Source organism: Crocodylus porosus, unplaced genomic scaffold, assembly GCF_001723895.1.
Source record: "Crocodylus porosus isolate Cpor-Errol unplaced genomic scaffold, CroPor_comp1, whole genome shotgun sequence".
Lineage (NCBI taxonomy): Eukaryota > Metazoa > Chordata > Crocodylia > Crocodylidae > Crocodylus > Crocodylus porosus.
This window is the reverse complement of record NW_017728931.1, coordinates 99,563,027-99,577,287: the sequence shown is the minus strand read 5'-3', so window position 1 is coordinate 99,577,287 and position 14,261 is coordinate 99,563,027. Positions and strand designations below refer to the sequence as shown.

Here is a 14,261-nt window from a genome sequence, read left to right as displayed (position 1 = left end):
GAGGTATCTCTGGGCTTGGTGATAATGCAAATTACCTTGAACAAAGGCAGGGGGAGGAGATTTTGAGTCCACAGGAGGGGGCTGGATCACATGTTCTGGCCTGTGGCAGTAAAAAGTTGCTGACCCCTGCTTTAAGAAGGCAGCTTATACCTTCCTCTGAAATGCATAGTATTGGCCACTACCCAGGTTGCTGAATTAGATTAACCATTAGTTGCAGCAAGCCCTATAGTTTTATGTTTCTAAATTATCCCTTCCTGCTGCTTGCTAAATCCAGTTCCACAGGTTTCCATCCTCCCCTTCTCATGTTAGTAGACGTAGGCAAATAAGTCTAATGGTCAAATAAAAATAGTAGTGACATGAATTGTCTGCAAGCAAAATATTACACTGCTTCAGTTGAATAACATGTTTATTAGGTCATACCACCAACTATAAACGTAAGTACCATTCAGCTCATTTTTAGATAGATGAATTTACAAACAAGAAATCCTTACCAGAATCACATACTCTTACAGGTGTCCCAGACACAACAATAACTTTATTAACCAAAAGTTCATAAATAGTAAAAATGTTCTCTGTTTTCACATTGCAGCCTTCCTTGAGCATGTATATACAAGTTTGGAGGATTTCCTCCACATCTGTGTCATAAACTTCCTTAGCCATTTTAACAACCATGGAGATGAATGTTTCTGCTTTTTGCCTAGAGCAGAACCTTTTGTCCTTTAGCAATTTACAATTAGTATTGCTCTCAGCATGCATGAAATGTTTGCATCTGAATAGAGAGTGGTGATATAACACAATACAGTACTATCAGCTCATACTTTGCTTACACAATCCACCCTCATGATAAATCGTCCACGTAAAACAATAAATCTTCCTTATAATCAAGTCCTTTATAAGGATTAACTTCCTTTGAGGACATTAAAATGTTTGGCTTCCAGCAATGGTAATATTTTACTTAGGGTGGAATGTGTTTGCAATCACTTCTTGTCCTTCTTGATATTTACACAGTACATAGTAATTTTGATCTTGTTACAATTTATGAATCAAAAGTGGAAAGTTCTGAAATGTTCACAGTGCAGTATCTTGTGGCCTAACCAAACTTTGTCTATGTCATTAAAAATAAACTTTTTTTATAAAAATAGAATATTTTAAGTGTTTTCACCAATGAAACCAGCTATATTCTACACCAAACAAGCTATACAGTAGTATGCACAGAATTCCACAGGAACAGAAATGACACACCATGCTTGCATGAAAGCTATAGTAATCTTCCCTAAATATCAAAAGCCTAAATGACTATATCTTTTCAAAATCACTTTTCTGGTCATAATTTAGAAATATGCTGTATATAATAACTCACTAGCCTAGATTAAGTCAAGGAGCAGCTGTAGGGCGTAACCATTTTCCCCATTCCATTCAGCTTTCTTAACCCTTTAGCACTGCTTTGCAGAAGTTAGCAGCCTTTCTGGTTCAGCTGGCTCTCTTCGGCTGACTTGGCAGCTCCTCAGCTGACCCTTTTGCTCCTTTCAGGCTGCAGCTCCACCGTTGGGCTGGCGGGCACAGCTATTCATATCCTGGGTCAATAGCCAGTTGCATGGAGCCTCTGCTTGCCTGGTTCCTCTCACATTTACTCCTTTTAGATCTAACTGAGTACCTCTCCAAAGTGGTGTGCCCCAAACTGCTGCATCCCAGGTTTTAGCATACTGGTTAATCTAGACTCTGTAGAGTTTTTAGTCTCCCCGAATGGGTCATTCATTATGTAAAGCAGTGAAGCCTCATATTTTTCATTAGGAAATCTATCGGTGCAGTGATTTCACAAAGAAGTGGTAGAACATTGGAATGACTCTGGCAGCAATGGAAATGCATACTTCTAGCTCGCTCCTTTCGATTTTATGAACAGCATAAATACACTGCTACTTCAAAGCTGATGTACTTGTTAATTTCATTCTGCTTTGGAATGCTGACGTGCGCCAGTTTAGCAACTTGCCATGAGGCTGACTGGATGTCTCTAGGCTGCGTTGTCCTTTCATAAGCTTAACAATTGAGAAAAGAAGAGAAAAGGTAGAGCCTACATGATCCAACAGGAGGAACTCATTTTGCAGCCTTATAATTTTGACTAACATGGTCTTTTTATAAAACTCTCTCTGCAATGCCTGATGACCAATAGTATGTGCACCATTAATGGTACTTCCAGCTTCAGTAACCTGTGGTCTAGGTGCTCTTTTACCTCATTAATTATATGACCCTGTACTGGGAACTTGTGCATCACTGTTACTTACCTCATTCAATTGTACAAGACTTGAGGCACAACAAATGGTAGCTTGCAAAGCTTGTACAAATGAATGAGAGTTGGTGAGTCCTAGCTTTAAGTAGTAACAGCTGAGTTCTTTAGTCTGATTGCTGATGCACTTGCTCAGAATATTTGGAAATTACCACTGTAGGGTACAAGAATCCCATAACTTTAAACAGCATGACATCACCTCCTCAAAATAGTGCAATATGGACAACAAACACGTGTGACAGTGTTTTCACAAAGACTGGGCAGTGAAAAAGTAGCGGACAAAACATTTACTTTTGTTCATACTACTAGTAATGGATGTCTCTTTGATGTTCTGTAGACACCCAGTCATGTATCCACATCCCTGTCTATGTTGTCTTGTGATGACAAAAGGGAAGGATAAGGAGCAATGCATTTCACATTAACGTAGGTAGCATTGACATGAACATAATGCTCCCCAATAAAAGTGGAGAAGATTGTTGATATTTTTGAAACTAGTTCAGAAAATGCTGGGCGCATTTCAGGTTTCGGATGCCAGCACTTGAGCATGACTTCATACCTGCCATTGAGAGAAAGTAGAGTTAGAAATCATAAAAACAGACTCCCACTGCCAACAAACTCAGAATCAATAACATTTGCAAGAGATTGTGCAAACTACTTACAGTGGATCAGGGCAGTATTCAGGCTGCAATAACCTCCTTCCTTGTAATAAATAGACGGTTATATCAAAAGAATTTACATCAGGGTAGGGCGGTGCCCCTCTTGTCATAAGTTCCCATAACAACACACCAAAAGACCACTAATAAAACAAGGGAACAAAGACGTAGTAAATCATAGAGCTGGAGAGCTTTGAACTCCACTTTAAGCTTGACAGTTTTGAGCATTCAAGGGTGCATCCATTTCCCCCTTGAAATAGGCTCTTTTACTGCATGCAGCTCCCTTTTTAAGTAACTTAATAAATGCTGTACAAATCTGAGAAACCATGTACACTACAGCCAGAGAAACTGAACTAAGCAAATGAAAGAAAAATAAAAAGTTCCTGGGCCAACTCCCTAGCTGGTGTGAATTGGCAGGGCTCCTTTGAGGTCAGTGGTGGAGCTCTGCCAGTATACATACTCTGGTAGTCTGGTTAACCCCATCTAATTCCATAGTGAAGAAAATGGTGGCAATTCTGTACATCACAACCTAATATTTAGGTTTAAGGTGCAGTTGGAATTCAAAGTATTGCAGACATCTGGCAACTCCAGCTAGAAATTCTTTTTCTTAATAAATAGCCAGGTGACACTTGAGCTGGTGTTATTTGCTTTTTAAAAACATAATCAGTGCCTAAAACATTTTCAAGGTCTGTTATATCTGAAGTTTATCAGAGCTAATCTCCTGTTTTCCTATGTTTTGCAGCAGCTCTCCTATGGCAGACTGAAGAGCCAACTCTGCTTTCAGGGAAGTCAGTGAGAAACTCGCCCTCCATTTCACTGGGAGTAGGATTAGGTTCTGGGTTCTTCCCTGAGGAAACAATTATGCCAAGCTGTTGTGCCATAATAATGCCTTTAGCAATACTTGTGGGGATGTGTTTCACACGAGGAAAAGGAGGAAATGATACTAAACAATTTGTACATTACCACATCTGACTTTGTTGTGAACTTCTGAGTTTGCAAACTTTCTAAAGCCATCCATTTCACTGGCAGCTTGGCTCCTGTTTTATTGTGCACACTGTAGTATTCTTTATCATACACATCTCTAGCAAGACCAAAATCAGCAACCTTGACAGTGAATTTTTCATCCAGCCTACGGAAATGACAAAAATTATTATCTGCAGCTGAGTAGACAGGATTTACAATGGCTTTGACTCTTCCCTAGATTATAATGAGCGATTTGCATGTTGGAAACCATAACTTTGGAAGGCAGTGCTGTATTTTACATTTACTTACTACTACTAAATTAAAGCAAAAGACCTGCAGCATAGCATGTGTAATAATCATAAAACAAACTACAGGAGTTCAGGAAACTTCTTGCTACTTCTTCGATAATACAATTCAAACTACTTTTTTAAAAAAACAATTGCATTTTAAGAAAAGGTCTTTGCTACTATCCTGTTCATTCTGACAGTGCATGTAACACTGTTTCTTAAATAGCTGCCTCTTCTAGATATCTACTGGTTTTCATATCAAAATATGTCATTACTGTTTGCTTTTAATTTAGGCAAGTCACAGCTCCCTGTTAGCACATTAAGTCTTCAGCTCTGATGATAGTCTCACAGTATAGGAAATACCTGGTGTACGTCACGGAACACACTAGGTGTTTGGCATATATTTGTAATTTAATAGATGTAGTAATACTAGATGAAAAAAGTCTGTAGGGCAGCTCCTATCCTTTCCTTCCCTCCTTTGGACTGAACATAGCTGTTGCAGTAGGAAGGCAGGATTTGGTGAGTCGCAAATTCAAAACTAGTACAAGGACACACTTCTTTCATAAAATGTGTGATTGACCTATGGAAGTTGTAGCAACAGAAAATCACTGAAGAATTCTGATTGCAGGACTTAGAGAGGGATTGGATATTTATAGGGATAAAAAACCTTCAGATTTATAACAGATAGTACCAAAAGGATAGTATTGGAAGGGATATTAAATCTCATACTTTTAGGTTTTAAACTATCTCTGCTTGTTGGGGCTCCGGATAAAGGAGTAGATCATCCTACATTTGCCAACTGTGGCATTTCTTGAAGCTCCTCCAAGATAAAGGACTACTAGATGGACCATGAGTTTGATCCAGTATAATAATTCCTTGGTTCATGAAAACCCTAGAAATATGGAACCCATAACCTTTATATATACCATACCATATATATGCAGGATAATTGATTTAGGAAATGCTTTTCATGCAGGTTTCAGAATTGCACGATACACTAACTTTGAAAAAGAACAGATTAATTGTTGAACATTAAGAGTTAATAACCTTCTGTAACCAGAAATCCAGGTCTTCATATATACAGAAAGACAATTCTAATGCTTAATACCGTTTCTCATTAATTCATAATGTAGATGATGAATCAGCACAATAATGTTGGCAAGAGCTATGTCAGTCAGTCATTGTGGAAGCTAGGCCATCTGGCTGTCCAGACACTAAGAGGATTCTTTGCAAAATGTTGTTTTTAATACAATTTTTGTGCAGAGCCAAGCCAAAACAAGCTCACACCTCTGTAAAAATTATTGTCAAGCAGTTACACTGTTACTGCCTCGTTATTTTCCCATTTCTTTCACAAAGTTTCAGTATGTTTATCTTCTTGCAAGATGAGGTAGTATAGAAATGCAGCTTATGGATAGGACGGGTGAAAACACAGCAATAAAGAAGCAAGTTGAGACAACAGCAGCTTATATTCCCTTAGGAGATTTTTTTTTAATTCTTTGACAGCTGAAGTTTGAGAGCTATCCTCCTTGTTTTCCTTTCCTCTATGCTCCTAAGGCCTCTATGTAACCTTACATCTTTAGCTTGTTACAGAAGTGAATTTGGATGGAAAAGGACCAGTATCAATGTAATTGCAGAACATGAAAAAATGCATTTCTATTGCAATATATGGTCTATGCTCCCACACAATAGCTGATAATGTGGCATGGAATTGGGTAATTGTACTTACATGCAGTTTCTTGCAGCTAAATCTCTATGCACAAACTTTTTGCTTGCAAGGTATTTCATACCTTTTGCTACTTGAAGGCCAAATCCAATTAAATCTTTTACTGTTGGGTTCTGTAAAAAATGGACACTTATGATCAGTAAAAGGACATAGTAAGTTATGGTGAGTATTGATTGCAAATGCAATTGGCTAAGTAGACTCTGGCATTTTTGCTGTTACTTTGAGATCATTGGGCTACATATTCTGCCATCAAAACTACCAGTGAGGGGCAGAAGTTGGTGAGGAAATTAAGTGCCTGATAAAAAGTATTGTGTTGGTAGGAACACAATGAAAAAAGAAACATTGGAGAGCAGCAACATATTTAAATGATTGCATTTGTAACACAGCATACCAGAAATAATTTTTAGTTTGGCCAAGATGGGCTCAGTGCAATATCAAGGAAAATAGGGTAGGCAGGAGTTGCAAGGGTCATTATAACCTTTAGTACGATTTACTAAACTACACTTGGCTGCAAAGGGACCTTCCCAGAAAAAGGGGATGCCAGAATGTAGGAGCCTTACCCCAACTTCACCCTGTCTCAATGGCATGGGCTGTGGGCGAGGGTGGCTAGAACTGCTAAACTGGCTCTACATAAGGAATCCCATTTCACCCTCCAAAGTGTAGATTAACTGCAAAATTCAGATCAGCGAGAGAACAGGATATGTCCCTTTCATTTTAAAAACTTGCCTCACATCACATTACGCAGTGGGAGCATCTATACGAGATGCTATGGCAGAGTAGCAATGATCTAGTGCACCTTAGCTTGTTGCTACTGCGCAGTAGCATTGCCAGGCACCAGCTGTGTGGCAATGCCACTACACAACAGTAATGAGCTACTGTGCCTGTAGCACGGTAGCATCAGGAAAAAAAGTACTGGCAATGATAGTGCTTAGTAACACTGGTTACTGCAATCATTTAGTATTTGCATAACTGCCCAGTCTGCCACATGTGTAGATACAGCCACTTATTACAATCTTTTGCTCATCGTTACCATTTGGAAAATAAGTCAATGCCAGTTTATCAATTCCTTTCTGTGATATAAATAAAATTTATAATGTAATTTTTGGTGTAGATTAGAACCTTCATTTGGTGACAAGCTGAAAATAGATAGTCCTACCCAGAAGGACAATGGAGCCCAGAAAGACAATGGAGTTGTTCAGAGAGAATTTTATGATTCTGGTTCAGCAATTGCAAGGGGAACAGGAGTAAGGAAAATCCAACACAGAAGGATGGGAAAAGAAAAGGTACAATAAACTACTTTCATATGTGGCACAACCTCTAAGGAAGGAGAGCAACTGTATCACAGGAAGAGTTGCCTTCCTTAGTGACAGTGACAAAAACCCAGTGACTGTAAGGACTACTGACGACTCCACTATGTTTGGGTGTTTTGCCTTGATCTGTAACTTTCCTGTGCTGTCTGAGAATAAAGACTGCATGTTTAAGAAGTTCTTCCACAAAGCCTGCATTCTATATCTGATCTGTTATGTGTCTCCAGAGAGTTAACTATAAATCAGCACTATAGGTAGAGGCTGGAGCTCTGGGGGGAATGTGCGTAAGTGACCTGGGAGGTTCAGAATTGGTTAAGACTTAAGGCAGTTAAACTTTTGGATCTCACACCCTGAGAAAGCATCAGCACCCTGGATATCTGACTTAGAGACCAGACCTAGAAACAGTGTGCAGAGAGCTGCTCAACCCAGCTGGCCTGGAAACGCATGGAGCCCAGAGACTGGGTTCAATAGCTTAGACTAGTCATTGTCTGCCAGGGAGACTCAGTCAGGAACATAACCTTCACTTCCATTCTGGTCAGGTCCTATTATCTAGAACTAGTGGCTCTCAAACCTTGTTGGAATCAAGGCACCCCTCGTTAGACTCAAGGAACCTCTCACAAAATGCCAGCTCTTATCTTTCTTTTCTTTTTGACTAGGAAAAATAATAGAGCAATTCTTCTGTTGCAAAAGAACTCAGGAAGATCACAACAGGTCAGAAAGTTTTGGACACTGTACATTCCTATTGGAAATTTCTGGGTTTATCTCGTGAATCATGTAAGCATTTGCATGCCCGGTCCTGCTAATACTGTACAACACCTTGAGGGATCTCATGGACCCCTGGTTGAGAATGACTGATCTAGGCAAACCTGATATTCAGAAATCCAATTTATTCAGTCAAGCTAAGTTTAACACAAATCTCTAAATCCTGTATTCAGCTGTATGACCACTTCTCGTACAACTGTAAGCATCTTCAAGTTTCTATAAGATGACATTGCTGGTATGGTCTCCTGTGGAATAATGCTGTTTGACTGGAAGCTATTATTGCAACAGAGTCTCAGCCTAGTTATGAGCCAGGACCTCATTGTGCAAGGCACTATACACACAGAGAACCAAAAAAATGGCCTCTGCACTGAAACACATATCATTATAGTAAAATATTATTATATTAATAAATATGTGTACATTAGTACATATACTGGGCCTGATACTCAGGGCACCACATCATTTCCCTGAACTAAAGTGACACTGAGGCCCCTGACAGACATCATACTTAAGATGTTAATGACTGGTTAATCGCATCTGAAGTAGTGATGTGGCCACGTGTTCAATAAATTAATAAAACCATAAATGATGGAACCAGGAATAAGTCACAAAGCCATACATAAAATATGTTTCATAACTTTTCTGCCTGGTTCTTATCATGCCTTTAATTGAACATGTGGCTACTGCTTAGCCTCTGCAGCATATAGGAAACCTTTTGTGCTCCAGAGGCTGAGGCCCTTCATCTGACTGGGGCTCCCAGCTGATGATGTGCACCAGAGGCTCCCGCTGATGGGAGACCTGGTCAGAGCCCCTGATCAGGGCTTCTAGTTGGGGGTGCACACCATGGACTCCTCTGGCTGGGAGACTGTGGGGGAGGAGAGGAGCCGGCGGGTTCCGAAGCCGCACGCCCCGGAGCTAACAGACTCATTTTACGCCCCCCCGCACAAAGCGCCGGGGCGGGGACACTTACTGTTCACAGGTGCGCCTGGGAGAGAAGAGAGGAGGCAGTCCATTCTGGTATAAAAGGAACGCCGATGGCGGCTCAGGAGGGGGTACTGGAAGCGAGCGGCGGCGGAGCGGATGCCGGTGGGAGCGCTCGGACGCGGACATCAGCAGCACGGTGGCACGGACTTTTTGGGGTAAGGGCAAACCCCAGTGGAGCTTGGGAACCGGGAAGGAACCCGCCCAGCCCCAGCATGGACTGTTGAGAGACAATTCATATCAGTCCGGATTGGCATAAGCCAGGGCGGGCCGTATTTCCCCTAATACCAGGGCATGCACAGAAAGTGAAAGGGCCTTGGAAGAGCCTGAGAGGGGCAGGTGGACCCCGAAGGCCCTAGGGCAGGCTGAAGAGCTTGATGGAAGCTCGAGAGCGGGTGTCAACACCCCAGTGGACGGGGGAAGACCGAGGAGGCACGTGGAAGGTCCTGACTGCCTCCTGGCTCAGGAAGATCCCTGGTGGTTAGCGTTGAGTTGTTTCTTATTTCTTTTGTTGCGGACCTTGGATACAGGGGCGGACCAGACAGACAGTCCCCCAATGATGGAACGGGCAAGGGTGTAGGGGTGGGTGGAGCCCTCAGCTACGTGGGACCTGGGAGTCTCATCTTCAGACTGGTATGCTCCGGGCTACTAATACTGAACCAGGTTATCATCAAGTCATGGCAGGCGGGACCGGATGTGTGCAGCTTACAGGTGAGCGACCCCCCAGTGGATCACCGGGAGGATGACCATAGCGTAAAGAGGGGAGGCTACAGCGAGAAGGCAGGATGTAGACCCCTCCCCGCGCCCCCCCCCCCCCGACACTGGTGCATTGGCCGGGAAACGACAGCGGCTTCCCAGCTGAGATTAACAAACCCCGATGGAGCCCCAACAGGTAATCATGGGGACGGAGTCATTACAGCAGGCAATGAACTTAATGGCTCAAGTTTTGCAACAGCAACAATAGCAGGCCATGAGGCAAGCAAGCCTACAAGAACACATACTCCAACAACAGGTGTGGGCCCAAAGAGGTCCAAGGGATTTCAGGATGCCAAAAATGTCTAGGGAAGATGACCCAGAAGCATTCCTTGAGACTTTTGAGAGAGCAGCTTTAGCAGCAGGGGTGGAAAGGTCAAAATGGGCCGGCCACCTAGGGGTACAGCTAATCGGACAAGCACAAGCCGTGTACAGGGCCATGTCCAGGGTGGATGCCCAGGACTATGACAAAGTTAAATCTGAGATCTTGAGGCGGCTGGATATCACCCCGGAGTGACACCAACACGTCTTCTGACGGGAGAAGTCGGGAGAGGCGAGGGCACCTTGCATCTTACGGCAGCACCTGGCGGACATGCTCACCAAATGGCTTAGGCCAGAATCGGCCTCAAAGGAAGAGATATGTGACCAGATCCTCCTGGAACAATTCATATCAGACCTAGACGAAGATACCCAAAGATGGGTGAAATGCCACTCCCCTCCTCATCACGGGAAGCTCTGTGGTTAGCAGAGCAATTTGATACGGCACAGGGCAACAGCCGCAAGAGCGGTGGGACCAAGGGGAAGGTCTCCACCACCAGACAGGACAAGGAAGGTAGAGGAAGCAGAAGGGGGACCCCTGCTAGCCTTGCATGCTTCCTATGTGGGCGGAAGGGGCATGTCATCAAGAATTGCCCACAGGGACTTCGAACCAGGCTGGCCAAGGGCACAGAACCCCCTGAAGATCGGAGGGGATTAGAGGAACCACCAGAGATAGAGGCGATGGATTGTGGGACAGGAGGCCCCGGAACTGAAGGAACCCAACCTCTGCCGGAAATTTGTGTGTGGGTAGGCGGGAGTCCTGCCAAGGCGGTTGTTGACACTGGCTGCGCCCAGTCCCTGGTGCGCCCCTCCCTGGTGGAATGGCAACAGGCTCGACGATGTTCAGGAGTCCACATGCTATGTCTCCATAGGCAGAAGTCGTATGTGGAAAGACGGCTGCTGGACGTACAAGTAAAGGGTATCCTACGACAAATGCCGGTGGGATTAGATGAGGGTATCCTGTACCCCATGATCTTGGGCAGGGATTGGCCTGAAATCTATGAGATAATAACCACACTTTGGTGAGCCGGGGATACAAAGGACGGGCTCACAGGAACTGAGTCGGAGGCGCCAGCCGAGTTGGAAATGGAGGCTCTAACCAACACTAGCCATTTCAGAGAGGTACAAGAGGGTGACCAGGAGCTGATGCCGTTCCAGGAGATTGAAGCAACGCGACTTGCCACCCAAGTAAGGCCCCCCAAACGGGAAAAGCCGATTCCCAGGGTAGAATTGAGGAGAGGGTTATTGTATAGAATAAAGGTAGGCAGGACTGAGGGGGAGGAAGTGGCCTAGCTAGTTATACCTCAATCCTACCGAAAACCCCTCCTGCAGCTAGCCCACAACAACCCACTAGGAGGACACCTGGGGAAACATAAAACAGAGGCCCGCCTCGCGCGATGATGTTTTTCGCCTCACATGTATGAGGACATTGAGAGATACTGTAAGGCCTGCCAGGCGTGCCAGAGAGTAAGCACATATAAACCCCCAAAGCGCCCTTACAATCAATGCCGGTGATACGGGAACCTTTCGCTCGGGTAGCATTAGATGTGGTTGGCCCGCTGCCTCAGAGCGCAGCGGGACACCAGTTCGCGCTGGTGTTGATTACGCCACCCATTTCCCAGAAGCTATCCCATTGAGAGCAGTCACGGGGCCCAAGGTGGCTGAAGAATTGATGAAGTGGGTGGCCAGATTTGGGATACCAAAGGAGATCATAACAGACCAGGGAACTAATTTTATGTCATCAGTGTTGGGTGCCTTATGCAAGGTGCTGCAGGTGCGCCACTTAAAAACAGCTGTGTATCACCCTCAGACCAATGGCCTGGTAGAACGTTTTAATGGAACGTTAAAGGGGATGTTGCGGCGGTGTACCCAGGTCGAACCAAAAAAATGGAACTTGATGGTTCCACCTTTATTGTTCGCTATCAGAGATGCCCCTCAGGCCTCGTTAGGATATTCACCTTTCGAACTGACTTTTGGACACCGGCCTCATAGCCTGCTGGATGTAGTAAAAGAGGGGTGGGAGGCCGAACTGGACCCGGGAAGGGGAGCCTCCCTACGTGTACAAGAGCTAAGGGCACGATTACAGGTAGTACGCGAAATGGCCCAGTATAATTTAGTGGAGCCCAGGATAAACAGAAAGAGAGATATGATAGCCAAGCCAAGGCGAGAGAGTTGAGGGTGGGACAAAAAGTGTTAGTTTTACTGCCCAGCTCGACCAGCAAGTTTTTAGCAAGCTGGCAGGGACCTTTTACCGTCACGAAGAAAGTAGGACTGGTTGACTATGAGATATCTCGGCCAGGGGCTAAGAAAGAGCAACAGATATACCACGTTAACCTTTTAAAGGAGTGGCATGAGCTGGAGGGCCTGTTGATCTCTCATGCCCCTGAGGCGACGCAATATGGGGTGCATACTAGTGATGATAAAGGAAACAACAAGCACGGAGGCCAAATGTCAGTGGGGAAGCAGTTGCAAGATAGTCAACTCTTCCAATTAAAGGAGTTAATAGGAGAATTTAAGGATGTCTTCACCGAGCAGCCTGGAAGGGCGGCCGGGGTCAAACATAAGGTTATTACTAAAGAGGGACAGATAGCAAGGGAAAGGTGGTGCCAGATCCCTTATCATAGACTTCAACCCATAAAAAAGCAACTTGAAAAAATGCTGGAGCAGGGGATTATTGCACCCTCTTGCAGCCCATGGCATAGTCCCCTAGTAGCGGTGGAAAAGCCGGATGGGAGCTTAAGGTTATGCGTAGACTTCTGAAAATTAAATGCTATGTCCCAGTTTGACACATTCCCCATGCCGCAGGTCAATGAGCTGGTAGAACGTACAGGACAGGCAAAGTTTATTTCTACCCTCGACCTGTCTAAGGGATATTGGCAAATCCCGTTAAGGAAAGAAGACCAACCTAAAACAGTGTTTGGCACCCCATGGGGTTTGTTTGAGTTCAAGACAATGCCTTTCAGCCTGAACGGGGCTGCAGCCACGTTCCAAAGACTAATGGACTGGGTCCTGGCGCCCCATCAGAGCTACGCTGCGGCTTACATAGACGATATTGTAATATATACAGAGACCTGGGAGCAGCATCTAAAGGCTCTCAAGGCCGTTCTACGAGAATTAAGGCAGGTGGGTTTAACTGCCAACCCAAAGAAATGTGCCATAGGAAAAAGGGAAACCAAGTATCTTGGGTTCTTGGTTGGGCAAGGCCGAATAAAACCCCTCACCGATAAAATTAAGGCCATTAGGGACTATGTAGCTCCCACGACTAAGAAACAAATGCGGGCATTCCTCAGGCTGGCGAGCTATTATCGAAGGTTCATCCCTGAGTTTGCCGAAATAGCTAACCCGCTCATTGAAACCATGAAAGGGCGCAAGACAGGCAACGTCAAATGGAATGAGAAACGGCTGAAGGCGTTTGAGGACCTAAAAAAGGCTTTGGTCAGGACGTAGTTCTACATACACCCAATTTTGACCTTCCTTTCATGCTGCAGACGGACTCCTCAGCTTACACCTTGGGAGCGGTGTTATCGCAAGAGGTAGAGGGAACAGAGAGACCCATAGCGTATGCCAGCCAGCGGCTCAATGACCACGAGAAAAGGTATTCTACTATTGAAAGGGAGTGCTTAGCGATCCGATGGGGAGTAGATTATTTTAGATCCTACCTCCTGGGATGTGAAATCAAATTAGTCACTGACCACGCTCCTTTAAAATGGCTAAATACAGCCAAGACCGATAATGCGCGCATCACGCGATGGGCCCTGGCCCTCCAACCTTTTCAATTCTGGGTGGCATACAAACCGGGAAGGGACAATACGGTAGCAGATTTTTTGTCGAGGTGCGGAGAAGAAGACCTAGGGGATAAAAACAATCCTGAGAAGGGGCGAAGGGGGACAAGAGTAACGCCGAGTAGCGTCTTGAGGGGTGGGATATGTGGGGGAGGAGAGGAGCCGGCGGGTTCCGAAGCCCCATGCCCCGGTGCTAACAGACTCATTTTACACCCCTCGGCACAAAACATCGGGGCGGGGACACTTACCATTCACAGGTGCGCCCAGGAGAGTGTAACTGTCTTATAGTTTTTAGCAAAGACTTTATATTATTTTCTCTTTTTTTGTGTGTAACTGCCGCGCGGCACTCTCACATTTATGTAACCTTGAAGTAGACTGTTAATCAGAATGAACGCTTTGTACTTCTCTCCACTGGCATTAAGCTACACATGCGCATTCTGTAAATTTCATT

The 14,261-nt window shown here is 44.5% G+C and overlaps 1 protein-coding gene across 1 annotated transcript in view; it reads right to left on the bottom strand.

Moving 5' to 3' along the window:
• Nucleotides 1-388: 388 nt before the first annotated feature.
• Nucleotides 389-14,261, bottom strand: part of MET (MET proto-oncogene, receptor tyrosine kinase) — a 104,759-nt gene continuing 90,886 nt past the window's right edge. The window contains exons 18-21 of the mRNA XM_019543413.1: nucleotides 5,911-6,020; nucleotides 3,898-4,063; nucleotides 2,941-3,077; nucleotides 389-2,837 (exon numbers count right to left, since the gene is read on the bottom strand). Coding sequence (XP_019398958.1) covers nucleotides 2,627-2,837; nucleotides 2,941-3,077; nucleotides 3,898-4,063; nucleotides 5,911-6,020 — 624 coding nt within the window. The 3' untranslated portion in view covers nucleotides 389-2,626. The remainder of the gene's footprint in view (nucleotides 2,838-2,940; nucleotides 3,078-3,897; nucleotides 4,064-5,910; nucleotides 6,021-14,261) is intronic.